Source organism: Lathamus discolor, chromosome 16 (assembly GCF_037157495.1).
Source record: "Lathamus discolor isolate bLatDis1 chromosome 16, bLatDis1.hap1, whole genome shotgun sequence".
NCBI classification, from domain to species: domain Eukaryota; kingdom Metazoa; phylum Chordata; class Aves; order Psittaciformes; family Psittacidae; genus Lathamus; species Lathamus discolor.
In genome coordinates, this window is record NC_088899.1 from 5,957,930 (window position 1) to 5,976,930 (window position 19,001).

The following is a 19,001-nucleotide window of genomic DNA, read 5'->3' on the forward strand; positions in this document are numbered from 1 at the left end:
CCACCCCGCACAGCTCCTTGGTTCACTCTTTCCAGGAGAGAGAGAATCAAAGCGGGGGAAATCTTGCTCACAGGTTCCAGAAATCCTACGGGCTTCTAAACATTCCTTCTTGGCTACTTTTTAGCCTCTCTTGTTGGTCACTCCCCATATTAAGGGAGAGGACAATTGATTAGTGTCTTCAGAACTGGGTGAACTAAGTTTGGTCCATCTTTTGCTCTGGCATGTCTCCTGCATACAGAGGAATGGAGAAGCAGCATGCCAGTGAAGGTGGAGCGTCTTTGGTACACACTCCCTGCTCTTCTGCCCCTCCATCCAGTAAGAGATTGGTCACAGGTTTATCTTCAGCCCTGTGAATCCCCGTTGAGTCAGAAGTCAGGCTTGGGGGTATATTTAATGCCACACTGCAGGGGTGAGGACGCAGCAGGCTGCCGTACGCACCGGTTGCAACAGAACATTGCTCCATGCCCCTTTGGATGCACTGACGCTCCCCAAGGGGTGCTTCCTGCAGGCTCCGTGCTGCCCGGTGCCTCCTGCTCTCCCCGGGACACAGTGTTGGCTTGTACCCCTCGCGTTCAGCCCCATGGGGCAGCCCAGGGGCAGGGACCCACGCTGGGGAGCGCTAGGACCTGGGGAGCGCTCAGCCTGCCTCCTCCCTGCGGATTAGCCACTATTCCCAGGGCAGGGCACGCTCCGCAGCCTGTCTCCTTCTTTCCTCTATATACGTGGTTTTCCTTCTTCCAGTTCATTCCAGAGCAAAGCAGCTTTGGATTTCTCCGAGCTGCTTTTTTCCCTCCCAGTAGCTGGATTGCTGCCAGGGTCTTGCAGGGCCCAAGTTTTCTCTATAGGGATCTCTTTCTCGGAGCAGCCCAGCTGCACACAGGCTGAATCCACGCTCCTGGGGCAAGCTGCAGTGGGGAGAGGAGCAGCAGCGGGGGTGCTGTTTGTGCCTCTCCTCCAGCTATTCCTGTCAGGATGGATTTATGACTTTAAAAGGGGAGGGGGAAGGAAAATTGCCTACCGGAGCCAGCGCTTCCACCCCAGCCCGGCCAAACACACATAAAGAAGCAGTCGGATCCCGAGGCATGAGCAGCGTACAAGTGGCACCCTGGGATCTGGTGGATCCTTGCATGTAATATGACCGATCTGAAGCCTTTCATCTGCCTTCCCAGAGCCGAGCTTTTGGATTTAAGGTAGTTTGCCCAGGACCGGACGTTGCTATGTTGGCCAAAGCAGTGCTTTCTCTTGGTCTGTGGCTGCAGTTGGCTGCGGGACAGAACACACCTGAGAGAGGTGAGTGCCTGGAAGGACAAGGGGGTTCCTTAGTGCTTCCCCCCACCTTTAATACCTCCTGGTCCTTAAGAGCTTCTCATTAAGCCTTTTCAGAATAAAAGCTGAAGTTGTATTGCTGCTTTAGGTGTCTGCTTGCACTCGTGTGTTACCTTGCTTGTTTCCAGCAGAAAAAAGCTGATTCAGAAACTTGCACTTTAGTGCAACCATACGGTAAAAGTCCTCATCCCTCACTGCTACCTGTGCGCCGAGGCACGTTAAGAGAGGTACAGACAGTGATTGAGCCGATACCTGTCTTGTTGGTCTGTTGCTAATCTCTGTCATTCAATCATCATTTCCTCTTTAAAATGCTTTCTTTTGGATGCTGTTCAGGGAGAATGGCTGTGGGTCAGCACTGCAGAACTGATGGGGGGGAAAGGGACACAGGGGAGATGAACGTCCCACTTGTGGTTCCTGCACTGGGGCACTGGGCAGAACACACAGCCCAGTGGGGGCTGAGCTGATGCAGTTACTGAGCTCACAAGCAAAAGAAGGTTCTGTTCTTTGACTGCAGGGCTACTGCTGGCTGCATCTGCCTTTCCCTGCACCTGGGCGATGTAATCCAGCGTGAAAGCAGAAGGGAACCCCTGGTCTGTCTGGACAGCAGGTCCTCAGCTCAGGCACGGTCTGGTTTGCTTTTGGGAGCAGAGCAGACTGTGTCTATCGCTCAGATCCCCTTACAGGGTGCTGGATTCTGTTCCTCGGTGACACAGACTGGTTCAGGAACGGTGCCGTTGCCTCTGGCGTTGGCAGGATGCTCAATGAGCCCACAGGCAGCAGTCATTCCTATCGCCCTGCGTTTCTGCTGCCGTGGGGGTGTGTGTGGCCGCTGCCCAGCCCAGGCTAAAAGCAATGCTGGGACCTTCAGAGCACGTGCAAAAGCGAGCCAAGGCTTTCCAGAGGGATTGTGCCTTGCTCCAGGGTCAAAGCTCTGTGTGTGGTGTTATGGATGTGCTGACTGCTTGCAGGCTGCCAAGCACCCTCAGAGGAAATGAACCTGCTGGTGGGCAAGGGGCCATCCCCAGCGGCTTTGATGTGGGGCCTCCTGGGCTCCTGCCGGGTGCTCCCTGAAGCCACCCTGAGCAAACAGCCGGGCTGGCAGGGCTCCCGGGCATGGCAGCCCTTGCCTGGAGGTGCTGTGGGGCTGTGCCATGGGCACACGGTGACAGGAACTCTTGGAGAGGCAGGGCAGCATCTTCATAGCTGTTCCCTAAGGTCTTGACTGAGTGTGAATGATTGTGGCTTTGTTCTCAGCTGCAGTGGACCAAGCGAGGAAGCTGGGGCCAGTGGTGCTTCTACGTGCTCAGGAATGACCGGCTTTTTCAGGATGGTGGCCACTGACTTAGTGCAAAGGCACATAATCCGTTCTACTTTCCTTATTAGGTCCAGCTGATCCCCCTTGTACATTTATTAACCCTGTATCACAGCTTCAGATCCCTGTTGCATCTGTGTAAAGTACGAACATTTGGTAGCCTGGGCTTTGATAAATGGAGCTCAAGTTGTTGTTACCTGGTTACCCTGGACCAGCACCAGCAGTAAATGATGGGGATGATGCTGTCTGTGTGGGTGCAGCAAATGAAAAACAGGCACAGCCCATCCATAGGCACTTCGTAGAGGGCCGTGCACTTACTGAGCTCTGAAGCACAGCTCAGTACCCGGCACAATTCCACACTTCCAGCACTCTGAGGCTCTAAATAAGGCAGCAGAGACAGCAAAACTCCTGAAAAGATCATAGGAGATGGCAACACAGCTTCCTCCCTGCAGAGGAATTTGTCTGAAGGGCCATTTCTCAACATACAGCCTGTAATCTGTGGCACAGACGAGCTGGAACCTGCACAGGCAGCTTGGGCTTTTAGTCACACCAGTATATGTTGCTTGGCGGGGCTCAGCTCCCTAACTACGGCAGGTTATCTAGCTGCTTATCACGGCACAGGCCTCCCCGCTGTGGGTTTCAGTGTAAAACACCTCCCGGATGGTGGGATACCTTTCTTTCTGGAGAAGGCAGTGCCTTGCTCCTCCTGCCTCTCACTGTGATCCCAAGGGGCCACAGGGAAGCACAGATTGTGTTCTCCAGCCTCCAAACCTGCCTCTGTTCATGAGAGAACTCTTTTCCTCGCATGGGCAAGCAGGGAGAAGAGAAGGCAAAGGGAATTTCAAGCACAGTTAACCAGGACAGGATGCGATCTGGTTTGGGCTGTTGGACCCTTTATGCTCTGTGAGTTCCAAGCCCTATGGAAGTCAGGCGTGTGCTCAGGCCCCAGCCAAGAGCGCAGGGATCTCTATAAGCGGATGCCTGCTGTCAGCATCTCAGTGTCAGGGAAGTCTGACCAGCTGCTTCTCCCTTGGAAAAGCCAAGCCTTCCAATAGGCAATGCCGTGACTCCATGGTGACATTTTGCTCCCTTCAAAACACTTCTCGGCATGTCTGATCTGTGCCTATTGCTCGCGTGTCAGCTCGAGGGTGACAACGGGATCCTGCCATGTGCTCTGTTCCCTGCACTGGAGCACAGCAGCAGCAATGACAGGAGCTCTGTAGGGCTATTCCTCTGCTAATGGATGCTCCTTCTCTCCACATCTCACCACAGGTGAGAAATCTGCCCTTGTCCTCTTGCCCAGCAGCACATCTTCCTTCTGTTCCACACATCTTCCTTCTGTAAAGCGAAGGAAAGGGCTTGAAAGCAGCATCTGCTTGCGTAATGCAGGGATTTACTGGTAACAAACCTCAGCAGCCCCACCTCTGGCACGGCTGGCATGTTTGTGTTGGATGGGGGACAGAGAGCAGGGAGAAAGATGAGGAATTGAAAAGCTAAACGTGAATGGTGGCGTGGCCGGTCTCCCTGTGAGCGCTGCCACACTCCTGCTGCGGTGAGATCCCTTCTCTGGGTGTTTTATGGATCCTTTCTGCTGACAAAACCTAAACGGGAGGGATTTGGGCCCATCTTAGGCAGGGCCGTGGTGAGCAGAGGTGAGTGTGGTGGTATTTGCTTGCATGAAGGATTAGCCTCCTGCTCCACCCACAGACAGTCCTTCAGCTCCAGAACACATACCTGCCCGAAAGTGTAACTGCTGCTGCTGTTAACCAGTTGTTAACCGGTTGCTAACCGGTTGCTAACCAGTTGTTAGCCAGTTGTTAACCGTTTGTTATCCGGTTGTTAACCAGTTGCTAACTAGTTGTTATCCAGTTGTTAACCAGTTGTTAACCAGTTGTTATCCAGTTGTTAACAGATTGTTAACCAGTTGTTAACCAGTTTCTAACCGGTTGTTAACCGGTTGTTATCCAGTTGTTAACTGGTTGTTAACCAATGCTTTCTACCCTCCAGGCAGAACACTGTGTCAAGCAGTGGCTTTTCCTCCAGAGCCTCCTCATGCTGGCTTTCACCCCTATGTTCCCCTGTACCGGTAGCTCTGGCAGTGATGGGTTTCTGCTTGTGGTGAATTCCAGGTGTTGGTGCCTGTGACCCAGTTTACTGGTTGTGATCAATGAACGTCCTTTGGCCACTGCTCCCTGCCCTGCCAGGGTCAGAAGCCTCCACAGCCACTTGGTGCAACATTAGGGACCCCAGCGTCACTGCTCAAACCAGCAAGGAGAAACAGGGATTTCCTCCTGGGAGGCAGCGATCCTGGTGCCCAGATCTCTCCTTATGGCTTGAAATCCAACTAAGTGGCTTGTACTACTTCCAGTGGAGGGGAAAGCATAGGGACATGTCTGCATGTGCGTGACTTGCTTCATGCAGCCAGAAGCCCTTGTTGCTATGTCCTGCTGGAATGCCATTAGGAGGTAGGGAGCTCCAGGAACCAGTGGCAGGGACCTGCAAGTCACAGGTTCAGCTCGTCCATGTGATGGGGTGGTGAAACTGCACGTTGCTATGGGCAAGGAGGATTGCTTACTGGGTGTGAGAGTAACACAGGGCTGAGCTGAGCTGGGCTGGGTCATGCAGAACTGGCTGTAACCCATGTAGATGGCAGGTCCCACTTCCCAGCAGCCAGGACATGTAACAGACCCCTTGTACCTCCTCACTGTCCCCTGCCCTGTCCTTTCCCTCCTCTTGGCTTTGCCATCTCATATCTGCCGCCTGGAGCAGTGCCCCAGACAGGGTTTAGCAACCCCTGCCCATCTCTGCCAGGCTCATTGCCATCGCTGTGCCTGCCTTGCTGTGGCTTTCTGCAGTGTCTGCATGGGGTCTCCCTGGAGCTAGCAACAGTTTGGGAGCCTTTCCATACAGCTCTCTACTGCCTTGTGGGTTTGGCTCCCACATGGCTCGAGTGCTGCACCAGCTCCATCTGTGCTCCATAGCCCACATTGCTTGGCCACTCCATAGTCCTGATCCCTTCGCTGATAGAGGAGCTCAAAAGGGCAGGCAGGAATCTCTAGGCCAAAGCTTGTTCTCCCTTCTTGCACCTCCAAAGCTGGGTGGTGGTGAATAGCGTTCCAAATTCACTACTGGCAGTCCAGCTATCGTAAATCTCTCGAGCTCTAAGAGAAGCAGAAGGAGTCCCCCGTGTGTGTGTGCTCCCCATGTAGAGAGTAACTGAAATGGTAAGAAAATGAGTGAAACGGGGTGGGATTCCAGGTCACACCCTCAAAGCACGCTCTTCTTGACACACTGCATTCTTCGGCACAAATGGGTCTTGCAGCCCCATCCCAGACACCTTGAGCCTCTCTGGGATGCTGCTCCTGAGACTGTCTGGGAGTGGAGGTCAATGTGCATTCAGAAGAGCAGGAAAACATCCGATTCGCCTGGCTTTTAGCAAGTGATGTAGGGAGGAGTCCCTCCATTCCAGTGGTATAAATCAGGAGCTTCCTGCCCGGCTTGTGTGGATCGAGCCGCAGCCAGTTCTGAGAAGCAGCTGCCTCTCCCGGGACAGCAGAGCCAGCAGGTTTCCTCATCAAGCTTCTTTATCATCCCATTCTCCTCCACACACAGCTCGGTTCCAGGCACTTCCACTGCCATCAGATGGGATAAACCTGGGAGCTGGGTTAGGCTCTAACATCGCTCCTGACCTTGGCAATTGCTTGGGACCAGCAGTTTGCTGCTGGCTCTGGGGCTGCCGCTCATCGCCCCAGGGCAGCAGCAGGGGATGGCAGAGGCTGCTGCCTGGCACTGGGCACTGTCCCGCTGGCTTGGGCTGGTGAGGAATGTTCCCAGCTCCTGGAACATGGCCATCTCCAGCCTGGAGCAGAAAGCACGGAGGGGCAGCGGGGTGTTGTGTAACAAGAGGTGTCGGTGCGAGCTGATGGAGCTCAGAGGCATTCAGCAGGATCTAGGACACACGGGTTGTACTTTTAACTCTACCCTGATTCCTGTGCCTCAGCTCCTGCCTCTTTCCACTGCCCTGGCCTTTCAGTTTATGTGTGGTGGTTTGACAACCTGTGTCTGAAAAGCCTGTCATGAGGCTGGGTAGGTTTGTGCAGTGCTTCCAGGTCCCGCACGACTGTGGTGTGGAAGTGCCTGGAGTATGCTCCGCAGTGTGAGGTCCAGGGCATCTCTCCTACAGCTCTATAGGCAACGTACCTTAAAACCAAGGTGTGAAGAGAACAGCTGGTGAGCAACCACAGGCAGACCTCTGGGTAATGCTTCAGTGTTAGAATCTAAGCAAAGCTTCCCAGTGAGGGAAAACAGGGTGCCAGGGAGATGGGGTGAGAAGCTCCTGGAATAAAGCCCGGGAGCCCTCACACTACATGCAAATAATGATAATAATTAAAGGGAGCAAATCCCGAAGTCTCTGCCTAGCAAAATTCCCACTGAATCCTGAGATTTGGCACTTGACGAGCAAGCTTTCCAAGCAGACGCCTGTTCACATCATTCCACTGACACACCTCCCGCTCTCTCCTGCCTAGGTCCCCAGCCCTCTGTTTCCAACTCGGAGGGGGATCTCCTCTTCTTACTGGACAGCTCCGGCAGCGTCTCCTACTATGAGTTTTCTAGGGTGAAGGAATTCATGTGGGACCTTGTGCAACCTTTCACTTTTGGCCCCAAAGATGTCCAGGCCAGCATCATCCACATCAGCACTACCCCCACCATGGAGTTCCCCTTTGACCGGTACCAATCCAGCAGGTCTCTACATCAAGCCATCCGGGACACTCGGCAGCTCATGGGTGACACCAACACAGGCAAAGCGCTCTCCTATGCCAAGGAGAAGCTCTTCAGTGGTGAAGCTGGTGCCCGGCCTGATGTGCCCAAGGTACTGGTTTGGGTGACGGATGGTTTCTCCACTGACGACATCTCTGAACCCATGCAGCTCCTGAAGGACATGGGGGTAACGGTGTTCATCGTCAGCACGGGACGAGGGAACTACCTGGAGCTCTCTGCTGCTGCCAGCCAGCCTCCGGAGAAGCACCTGCACTTTGTGGATGTGGATGATTTGACCATCATCACCAAGGAGCTGCGAGATTCCATCCTAGGTACAGTGGGGTTGGGTTGTGGTCAATGGGAGCTTGAAGAGCGGCTGAATGGGAGTTAATGCCCGGCTCTGCAGAGCAGGCGATCCCCTAAACCCAGTGGTCCTCCTGAGCCACAGCTGCTGCCCTCACAAACTGAGGTGCTTTGTCCACAGTCTAAATATAAAGCATGGCTTTTAGGAGGTCTGGGACAAGTATCTCTGTTCCTCTTGGAATGTCCCATAACTGACTGGGACAAATTCCCTTCTGTTGGTGAGACGAACTTGTATTTGTAGTGCGCTGTTCGGTTGTTAGGAGAGGAAGGAGGCTCAGGCATTGCATTACCTGGATTCCTTAAAACCCCACAAGGCTTTGAACTGAAACTGTTCAGGCATCCATGTGAGTCAAGCGCAGCATGGGAATGCCCCCACCTGCACAGGTTAATTGTTAACCAGAGTCTTCCCCAACAGGCAATGAATAGGCTGGAGCAAAGGCTGGGATCAAGGTACCCAAGTCCCTCGAACTTGATTCTTCCGTTCAGGGTGATTTGTGTTCTCTATAGTGCTGTCTGGTTATGAGCCATCTGATGGAGGTGGAGGTCACAAATGCACACACAAAATGGGATGCGTGTGCCTGGGAAGGATTTGGTCCTCTCAGCTCCCTCAGACTCTTGTCTGGGATAGATCTGATGTCCTACATACACCATTGTGTGTGGGCACAGTGGCTGGCACACACTGAGATGTCTGACTCCTGCCTGCAAGTATCTGGCAGTTGCTCTCTTACAGAGAGCAATTAGGGATGGTGCTGGCTGTCAGCATGAAGACTGTAGGAGGGGAATGGTTTTGTTCCATAGCTCCCCTGTTGGAACGTGTTCCACATCTGCCAGATCTATAGCTTGACTTGGCCAGCACAGCCCTTGGAAGGAAACCCCAGCCCTGACTTGTTAGGCTGAGCAGGCCAACCACCACCTCTGTGTTGCTAACGTGGTTGTGGCCGTTGCTGTGCAGGGAGCAGGAACAGAGCTGATCCTCAGCAATCCTGCTCTTTAAAGCATCCAGGAAAGGCTCTGAGGAGACGCAAAGCCCTCATCCAGGCCAGAAGACAGGCGTTAGGAAGCCAAGAGGAGCACCTCATGCTAATCTGCATGCTGCGCTGCACAGAGCATGTTCTCTTTGCAGCTCCTCAATGCCAGCACGGTGGGAGTGCCTGTGATTGCCTCTACCTCCCAGATCCCTCTGGATTTGCTTGGAAAGCTGAGTTCCTATGACTCTGCAGACTTTCCATTGACTTTTTTTCTGGAGGTTCTCTCTCCATTGGAAACCCTGTTTTAATTCCTCATTTGGCTTCTATGGGAGCTGCTTAGAGCTGGCTTTGGAGCGTCCAAGTAACCCTTTCCACAAACCCTCTGTATGGAGCCATTCCTATTTCCAGTGATCACTTAACAAATCACAGACAGGGACTATGTTCTCCATCCACCCACATCTCCCCTCTGTGAGCATAGGGCAGCACTAGCCACTGGACCGGACACCACACAACCCCAGATGCTTTGTTTCAAGTGGCTGTTTTAGCTTCTGGTGCATCCTGAGGCCAGGGGGTGGAAAAGAGCATCCCAAAATGAGAAGTCACCTGCACATCCTTGCAGCACAAGGTTGACTTGAAGATCTGCAGAGGTAATAAACACCCTGCTGTGTCCAAGGGCACTATTCTGTGCATCCACCAGGTCTAGAAGTCACTAGTCTAGGAGTTGAATGGGAGGAGAGATTCCCACATGAATCCAGAGGCTGGTGCCTGGATTTTGGTAACATCAGACTCTGGTAGCATCCCCTGAGTTAGCCTGAATAAAGCCCCATGTGTCCACTCTTCTCTTCCTGGAGGAGGCAGCCCCCATCACTCCCTTCCTGCTTCTGGCCCCTGGGATAGCAGGGATAGCCAGGATCCTTAGCAGGCAGACATTAGGTCTTTCCAACTCTGGAATGGCCCAGACTGGTTTTATTTCGCTGCTATCTTGTCCTCATCTCTTGCTACTGTTGAAAAGCCTTTTGTAATGCACAGACAAGCTTTGCCAAGAGTTGCTCTCCTCCCTCCGCCTCCTATCCAGGAACAGTGTTTCATGCCTGCTCCATAGATATTCCAACACAATGATCCCAGGCTTCTTGGGAAGGACCTTCAAACACTGTAAACCCAAGGCATTCCTTGGAGCTGACATCAGGGTCTGTGCTAGCATCCACTTGTTGAATTAACAACTGCTGACTTGTTCCGTCCTTTGGCACCATCTTTGAGCCAAGTTCTGCAGGAGCCTACCTGGGAGCAGTCACAAAACTTCAGCCACTTCCCATCCCTATCCAAGGCAACACATTCCTGACCTGAACCAGGGTCCTGCATAGCTTCTGCTGCAGTGAAGGCTCTGAGCCTCGACCCTCTGACATTCTCACTTAGAGCAGAGCATAAGCGGGTGACTACAGGGAGCAATCTCAGACCTTGAATGTCCACCCTGGTAATGGGGAAGTGTGATCCACCCCACCCCCCCGAATCAGAACCTTGATCCTGTCCATGTTAAAGCATGGACGTAGAGCAAGGAAGTGGTGTGATTTGTCCCAGTTTCTAGCTGAAGCTTCTGCAAGAGGGAATCATGTCCCCGGAGCTGGAACAGGCTCCTCTGCTGCCTGGCTCCATTACACTCACCATGAAAGCAGCAGCATTCCTACTTCATGTGGCTTCAAACTGGTGCTTCAAGTCACCAAGAAGGTAGAAGGCAAATGTGTCACAGGCTGTCTCTGAATACTGTTGGGAAGGGACTGTCTATTACAAGAGATGAACTTGCTGCTTCCCTCTGGGAATGAGGAGGTGCTGTGAAGCACACCACGAGCATCTATTTTCTAGGGTTTATTGCTCTGTTTACATGCTCAAGGCATCCACTCTCTGGCAATGACTATGGAGCTATGTTGTGGGCTTCCTGCTGCACATCCCTTGGGTGCCGCACCGTGTCCCTTTAATCTGCCTCAGTTATTCCCTGCCTCCAAACTCCCTCATTCCCATTCCAGGAGCTTTTGGCAGGACTTGTGATGCTGAGGCCTTTGCTCTGCTCCCTGTGCCTCTGCGGCTTGGCCACTGGTGGCTGTGGGGCTCAGAGAGGGGTGCAGTACCCCAGGCCCCTTGGTGCTGCCTCCTCCAAGCTCTCCCTGGGTGGAGTGGGGCTGGCTGGGAGCAGGCAGGAGAAGGGGGAATGTTCCTGCCTGCCTGGGAGAGCCAAGGAACAGCTCAGAGGAAAAAGTGAGGCTGCTCTGTTTGGTACAGGGAAGCTGGCAGGGACTTGGAGGAGGAGAGATGATCTGCTCCAGGACAAGGCTGGGAGTGCTGGGATAACCCTTGTTCTCTTGCAGGTCTGGGAAGACTTTTGTGCCTTCCTTTACTCTGTGAGTGACAGCTATTTAGAGTACTCTGTGAAGTATTTAAGCTTGGGACTATCATAATGTTTCAGGAGTGAGGCTGTGCAGAGCAAATGCGCTTCTTTAAGGCTCAGGGTGCTTTAAAGCATCTTAAAGAAAGGAAAAAGAGCATCTTTGTCTTCATACGCCACTTCCCTGGAGCCAGAAACAGCCTCCTGTGTGTTTGTCCCTCTGGAAGACCAGGGAATAGTGGAATTCTGTCCGAGATGGGCTCACGTGTGTCAGGAGGGTCAAGTGGCAGAGGAAGCTGGGGAGCTGCGGAGCATCGGAAGAGCTGTTGCTGTCTGTACTTGGGGGCTGGAGCTCAGAGGTAGCACAAGCCTGGGTGCAGGGGGGGAGAGGTGAGATAGCGCAAGAGCAGCTCTGAACACTGAATGTCCCAGAACAATGGGGCTCTGTGGAACACTGCCGGGAGCGACTGCAGGCGAGATGAATGCAGCTGGACCGTGCCCAACCCCTGCCCCTTCTTCCTGGCCACTGCGTACAGGCAGGGAGAGAAAGGTGGGGCTGTAGAGAGCAGCTTGGAGGCTTGTGGCAAACTGCTTTGAGGCTGGAGATGCCCAGCAGGCAGCGTGCGTGCTCCTGTTGTGCAGACACATCTGAGCAGGATTTAGCCAAAGGCCGCCCCGTGGCAGCTGGGGCACGGATTTCCCTTGCGAGCTCTGTGCAGTGACTGGGTTGCTATGAAGAGGCTCGGCTACACCAAGGAGAGTCCAGCTGTGATCCAGTGGTGCCGGAGGCTGCGCCTTCCCTCCAGAAGGACCTGTGTTTTAGATGTGCTGTGTTCTGCTGTTAATGTCAGCAGTGATTTCTTGCCTCTCTTTCTCTTCCAGACGTTATCCAAGCAAATCGGCTCCATGCAGTAGATATCACCTCAAGCAGCTTCCGCCTGGTGTGGCCCAAACTCCTCTCCCAAGAAACCGGCTACTACACCCTGGAGTATGCCCCAGTAGATGATCTAGCAAGGAAGAGGGCAAATCAAGTGTCTGGGGCTCACACTAGCTTCATGCTAAGCAACCTTGCACCAGAAACTGCGTACGAGGTGGCACTCATTCCTGAATCCAACATCCACTACTTCCCTCCACAGACAACAAGGGTTACTACCCTGGCAGGTAAAACGTGCACAGTTGTGACCAAGGGGGAAGTCTCCTCTGTGCTGAGCCTCATATATATATATATGTATATATATATATATAAAAATATATATGTATAAATACATCTATATATATAAAGCAACTGGGACAGCCCTTGGTCTGCATCCCACAGCCTCATGGTCGGATTGAAGGAGGCAGATGGTTGTGGTCAGGACAGAACATAAAGGCTGCTTTATGCTGATGCTCAGCTAGCAGATTTTTACTTAGAGATGTTCTGGACTGTCCAGAACAGGGGATCAGGTCTGATGATCATAAGATCCAACCCTTCCAACCTTAATGTATGAATCTAGAGTAAAGCAGAGCCTGTTGCCCTGGGCAAAGAAGGCAGGAGCTTCAACTTGTAAGTATTCATCAAGTGGAGAGCGCACTGGGGTAAAGCACAGGCTGGTGCATGTACTCACTACCCCGACATGCTGGTGAGGCAGAAGCAATGCTGCCTTGTGTGGGTTGCTGCCAAAGGGGAAGTTTGACTCTTGTGGCTTGAGCAGCTGCTGTGGGCACAAGGAGATGCCTGTCTCCTACCTGAGGCTGCAGGTGTGTCCACTGATGGGGAATCCCTGTGCAAGAGGGAAGGGGGAATACTTGGAGCAGAATCGAGCCCCTCTGTGCAGACTCCATGCAGTCATTTGGGCCAGGAGAGTAACTTGGATTTACGCTAGGTAGCAACCAGTGTTCTTATGCCTTGAATTGCCTACTCATTCACATCCTTACCCATTGCTTTCAGAGGAAATAAGCCCTGCTCAGGTTTTCATCTCAGAGTCTGGGCCGCACAGCTTCCGTGTGAGCTGGGCTCCTACCCTGGACAGTGTGGTCAGCTACCAGGTGCTGTATGGACCATTGCCTGGGAACTCGGTGCAGCTGCTGGAGGTGGGTGCTGAGCACAATGGCACCATGGTGGAGAACCTGGCAGCCAACACGACCTACCTGGTGACAGTGACTGCGATCTACAGGTCGGGAAAGGAGAGATCCCTGTCAGCCAAAGCATGCACCCAGGAAGGTGAGGCAGCAGCACGGGGCTGAGAGGGAACTATATGGGCACAAGGGGTCTCCTCTGAAATCCCCGTTCCTTCATGCAGATCATTTGCCTTCAGGTGAAGCCAGAGAACTCAGCCCAAGGGAAAGGGAAAGCTGCAGCTTTCCGATGAGCAGCACATGATACGCCATTAGAATGTAGCAGATGTATAAGGCATAGGGCTGAAACAAAAGGAGACATGCCCAATATGACTGCTATGACAGGGCGCATGCTGCCAAGCTGCTGGTGTAGTCACAACCAGAACAGATTTGGAGGTTCCTGAATCTTCCTAAGGACAAAAAGGCAGCTTTCCGTGTTCTTTTCCCCTCAGTGTCTGCTCTTTGGTGTGATTGAGCATCAAAGGGGTGGCCATTTCACCAGCAGAAGCTTCTGCTCTGAAGGGGTTCCTGTAAAGGTATTGCAGGAGGTAAAACCCAGCTCTTCTCAGGTCTCAAGAGTGAGGAGCTGAAGGCTTGGGAGGTGGCCAGCCTGTGCCTAACAGTGCCACCAAAAGCATTTCATGCTGGTACCAGGGCAAAGTTAAGGAGGAATGAGCTATTGTCTACTGCAAAGACCAGGCTGGCTGCTCTCCTCAGGAGGAGCAAGGAGTCGGGCAGTGAGCATCACTCCATACAAACAGCCCCAGTAACATGAATCCTTTGTCTCCAGAGGGCTCCACAGTGAGGCACCTTCGCTTTGAAGACATGGGCCCCAACACCCTGAAAGCCTCCTGGGACTCCGCCGATGGGAATGTCCTGGGTTACAGGGTGAGATGCCGGCGGCAAGCGGGCCCTTCGTCTGTCATCAGCGTGTCAGCCCGGATCCACAGCGTGCTGCTCACGGACCTGCCCGCGGGCACCGCCAACCGAGTGTGCGTGAAGCCCATGTACAAGGGCCGGGCAGGCAAAGGGCTGTGCCGCACGGTGCGCATGCAGCCAGGTGAGCTGGGGGCAAGGCGCGCTCCTGGGGCACTTTAGCCAAGGGAAAGGGCATTGAAGGGCACTGAAGTGCTGCACAGAGGGGCCCCCGTCGCTGCAGTTCTCTGTGCTACCTTGCCAACAGGGCTTCATCACAGCTGCCGGCCCAAAGGGACTGCCCAAAGCCGGGTCTGGCCCCCATGCTTGAGAGCAATGCTCCTCCTAGTGGCATTATATCTGCACGCAGGAGAAAAGGGGTGCGGTGGAGGCAGTGCTGCTTTTCCTTTGGGATAAGGAGGACTGCTAAAAGCTGGCATGGGCATTGGAAGTGCTGTTTAAAAGTCGCTTCAACTCTTGGCTGCCCTTCACTTTTCAACGTGGCAGGGACTAGCCGCTATTGAACACAGCTACTAAGGCACAGCACATCTTTCTTCCTCCCACTGCCCAGAAGCCACTTACTGTCATGAAACACGAAGGGATTCTCGACAGGCTGAAGTGAAGTAAGAACTCGAATGCTGTGTGACAGTGCAGGAGCACAGTCTTTTCCCCAGCAAGTGGCTGGAGTGGTGATGATGACCACAGGGATGAGGTCTGTGACCCAGTCGCAGTTGGAGAATGCATGGATAAAGCTGACATTATATTTCTTGTGTTCTCTCCAGCTACAGAGGCCCAAGGATATAAGCACAGACAGCAAGCGTGACAGTACCTGGAACGAACTGATTCCCAGCAGAGCAAGGACTCCTGCTTGGACAAAGACTTGGACAAAAAGGAGGGGTCAGGAAGGAGGCTGGAAAGCTCCCAGATCGTCTCCCAGCCTGCGCTGTCCATTGAGGTGTCCTGGTTGTCAAGCCTCAAGGCTGGCCTAAGCCGAGTGCTCCCAAAGCTTAAAGGTTTGGTTTGGCTGGAAGGAACAGCCGATCCGACCAACAGATCCCAAATCTGTACCCTCTTCTATATCAATGCCTGACCAATAACAAACCAAAGGGCAAGTGCTGAATCCTCCCTCCCGCTTGCTTCCTGCCTATGCTCTATTTATTAAATGTTGATGCCGTTTTATTCCTGCAGCTTAGGAACACGTTCACACCAGGCTGCTTCTGCCTGGCCCTTTCCCTGCAGGCAGCTGCCCTCAGAAAGGTGACACATGGCCAAATCAATTCCTGCTGTCAACTGCCCTTGAAGCTGAAACTTGACAAAGAGCAGCTTCCCTTCAACTTGTCCACTGGACCGCACAGGTAGCTCAAATGAGGCCTCCCAAAAGTATAGCATGGAAGGGAAAAGCATTAGGAGGAAGAGGAGTAAGAGAAAAGAAATGTACAGTATGCAGAGGAGATTGGGTCAGAGCCACCAGGATTTCTGGGAAGAGGAGGAAAAGCGGTTGTTAACACACTTGGCCTTTGGCCGGGATATGGAGGAGACACCATAAAAACCATCCTGCCTCTTATAGAGTGCCAGGACAGTTCAGGGTTCCCAGCTGGGCTTTGGTTTATGGCAGAGCTCAGTGAGCTCAGCCAAACAGAACGGCAAGGCTATGCTGGGGTGGCTGAGCACTGTCAGGGGGCTCCAGCAGAGAAGTTTGCTCACGCACTGCCTGCTGAGCTCTTGAGTCTCATAAACGCTGTTCCACTTCCCCCTATGGCACTGGTATTAGGTTCATCGGCTGGAATGATATACAGATCCCAGAGGGACTGTGAAAGGTTCGAATTCCCCAAGTCCTTTGTCTTGGGGTCTGCTGTCAGTCTGGGAGCAGGAAACTCCAGACCTCGGGAATTTGCCTCCCCTGCAGGTTATTCCACTCTAGAGCTCTTGGTCTTCAGCTGAGTTCATTGAGCAGCAGAGAGTCAAGAAAAGCCAGAGAGCAAGAGCATCTACAGGAGGCAGTTTTGCTTCTCACTCAGATACACACCTCCCAGCCACAGTGCAGGGCTGCCTGGATCATGACCGCTGCATTACTGCGGTGTATCTGCAACTAGTTTAATCAAACTGGATGCAAGTCCTGCTACCAGAGCAGCTATGTGGAGGTTAATTAGCCTAAGTATGGACAGTAAGTACCCAGTGCTATCATTCCAAGCTCTAGCCTCTGAAAACACAGAGCACACCATTAGTGTCTTTTTCTGGGCTTCCACTCACTGCTAAGCTTGAGCTATACTTAAAAACAGGGATTTTAGGGGAGAAGAGTAAATCTCATTCTTCCCCTTTGGCCCCTGGCTCAAATTTGTTGTCATGAAGCTACTCTTTGCAAAGGGGAGTTGGGGAAAGAAAGGACAATTTTCATACCTAGTAACAAAGCCATTGGATCAGCATAGTTCCAAAACTGAGGGCTTAGGGCTGTAAAGACATGTACATAGTTCTGCTAACAAGCCCCACATCAGTGGGAACACCTTCCCTCAGCAATGCTTGCTCCATGTTAACTCTATTGTGTATTTGTCCTACGCATAGAACTGTGTTTTTAAGCTGCGCTGTATGTTGGAGAGCCCACACACAGCGTGTCTCCATCCTGCAAACCCTCTGCTGGCTCTGCTTATGGACTTCTTAAAGCAGCTCCTTTGCAAGCCGTGAGGACCTTGTCTCCTGAGCGCTGAATTCATCACGTGTAGGTTTATGGAGCTTTTGCTAGGGCTGCCTTCTTGTAGAGGAGGAAGGGATAGGAGGGAAGCAAGTCATTCATTAACTCGGTAAGAAGATTTGCCATGATTTGTGTTCTCCTTTGGTATGCGTGTTTGCGACTGATTAATGTGTGTGGAGCCCGTGTCGAGGGGAAGATAAAGGCTCTGGAATCACTCATGCAATAAGATAATCCTGTTCATTCTTGCTGTAGGACAAAGTAATTCTGCACAGCTCCCTGCGTAGTTTACTCGTGCATTAACGTGTCATCCGCCCAATTGTAATGCATCATTTTGAAGACAATTAAATATAAAGTACAAGAGCTACCGAACGATAACTTTGTTCTTGATGGCAACAAGGGCAAGCCTGTTGAGCAATTGTGTTCTAATGAGAAGTATTCCTCACTGGAAAACATTCCTCCCAGGATTTCACAGTCTGCTTTACACAGAACTCCCCCGAATAAAGGTGTCAAATATCTAAGTAGGAATATATCAGTCTCGATGTCTCAGCTTCAGTAATAAGGAGCCAAAGAGTAAATACCCCTTAAATCTTGGCAGAACTGGCGGTACGCGTGAACATGAACATTGAAGGGGGACAAGTGAGTTAAATTAACTTTGTTTTAATTTAAGCTTAATGATTTCTAGGGCTATTTGAGCATCTCTGTACTGATAGCATGGGTATGACACCCAAACACCTATATAGGGTGAGAGCACTACTGATAGCATGGGTATGACACCCAAACACCTATATAGGGTGAGAGCACTACCGATAGCATGGGTATGACACCCAAACACTTATATAGGGTGAGAGCACTACTGATAGCATGGGTATGACACCCAAACACCTATATAGGGTGAGAGCACTACCGATAGCATGGGTATGACACCCAAACACTTATATAGGGTGAGAGCACTACTGATAGCATGGGTATGACACCCAAACACCTATATAGGGTGAGAGCACAACCCATCGCGGCTCCCAGGCGGAGCTCGGTTCTAATGTGTGTGGACGACTGTACTTGCACTGTACTGTACAAGCACAGCTGCAGTTCAGATGCACGAGCTGATTGCTCACAGCAATGTGAGGAAGGTTCTATCTGTGTTTGGTGTTTAATTGACTGCAATGGATACCTGCCTGCTACAAACTGCCTTAACTCCGACAGCTTCGCTAGGAAATAGAAGCCAGCGGGCACCTCGAAGGTGTGGAAGCTCAGGGAATGTCTTTATCACACAGGAAAGGTGAAGGAAAAGATTGCCCCAATCCAGAACTGGTGCTGACTGCACAAGCTGAGAGGGGGGCCTGATCTTAGACAGCAAAATGGGCTCATAAATAGCCCGCAAGGGCAAATTGTCAGTGGTTTAGTGCTTGGTTTTCCTTTTGCACTTTGCAGTGCTGCCATCAAATCGTTACGAACCATTCAATACCCACGCGTTGACCCAAGGTGAGAAACTAAAGATGGAAATGAGAAAACCGCAGGTAAAATATGATTGAATTGTGAGGAACAGGCCTGTAGCGGCCATCGACTGCTTCTGCCACTGCATTGGTAAATGTGGCAGTATGGAATTGCTGAGTCATTTATTTACATATATATATATACACACACACATATATATATGTATATATGCATATACATGTGTGTATATATGTATATATGCATACACATGTGTGTATATATGTATATATGCATATATATGTGTATATATGTATATATACATATACATGTGTGTATATATGTGTGTATATATACATATATACACATATGTATAAAGATACATGTAGAGACACATATATATATATTTAGAGCAAGAAACAGCACTGATTTATTTATTATTTATATACTTGGGGCAAGAAAAGAGCCTCCTGGGTCACCGGCAGTAAATTATGACAATATTATTATCAATAATAAGTCAGATATAAACACCAAGCATTCTGCAGGAACTCTCTGAGGGACATTTAGGAAGGAATACGAACATTTAAAGGCAGACACTCGCCTGACTGTCCTGGCCCGTGTCTCACTGCCGAGCACACTCAGGGCTGTGTTCTATGTTTTACACCATCTCGGGCCGCAGGATCTCACACACGAGCTTTAGAGCCGTGACTTTTACGGCTCCATCTCTTCCTTTCTCCTGTATTGCCCCATTATTTGGGTATTTCCCCATTATTTGGG

The 19,001-nt window shown here is 51.7% G+C and overlaps 1 protein-coding gene across 1 annotated transcript; it reads left to right on the forward strand.

The window, feature by feature from the left end:
• Positions 1-1,128: 1,128 nt before the first annotated feature.
• On the forward strand, positions 1,129-17,156 carry VWA1 (von Willebrand factor A domain containing 1). The gene is made up of 6 exons (XM_065696506.1): positions 1,129-1,290; positions 7,165-7,728; positions 11,984-12,262; positions 13,029-13,301; positions 13,986-14,255; positions 14,893-17,156. The coding sequence occupies exons 1-6, from the start codon at positions 1,218-1,220 to the stop codon at positions 14,931-14,933; spliced, it is 1,500 nt and encodes a 499-aa protein (XP_065552578.1). The 5' UTR covers positions 1,129-1,217; the 3' UTR covers positions 14,934-17,156.
• The last annotated feature ends 1,845 nt before the right edge of the window (positions 17,157-19,001 follow it).

Bases quoted from the DNA above. Each gene is read 5' to 3' on its own strand.
- VWA1 (XM_065696506.1), top strand. From the start codon at position 1,218: ATGTTGGCCAAAGCAGTGCTTTCTCTTGGTCTGTGGCTGCAGTTGGCT. The intron at 1,291-7,164 runs GTGAGTGCCTGG...TCTCCTGCCTAG, and splicing joins ACAGAACACACCTGAGAGAG to GTCCCCAGCCCTCTGTTTCC. The intron at 13,302-13,985 runs GTGAGGCAGCAG...CTTTGTCTCCAG, and splicing joins CAAAGCATGCACCCAGGAAG to AGGGCTCCACAGTGAGGCAC.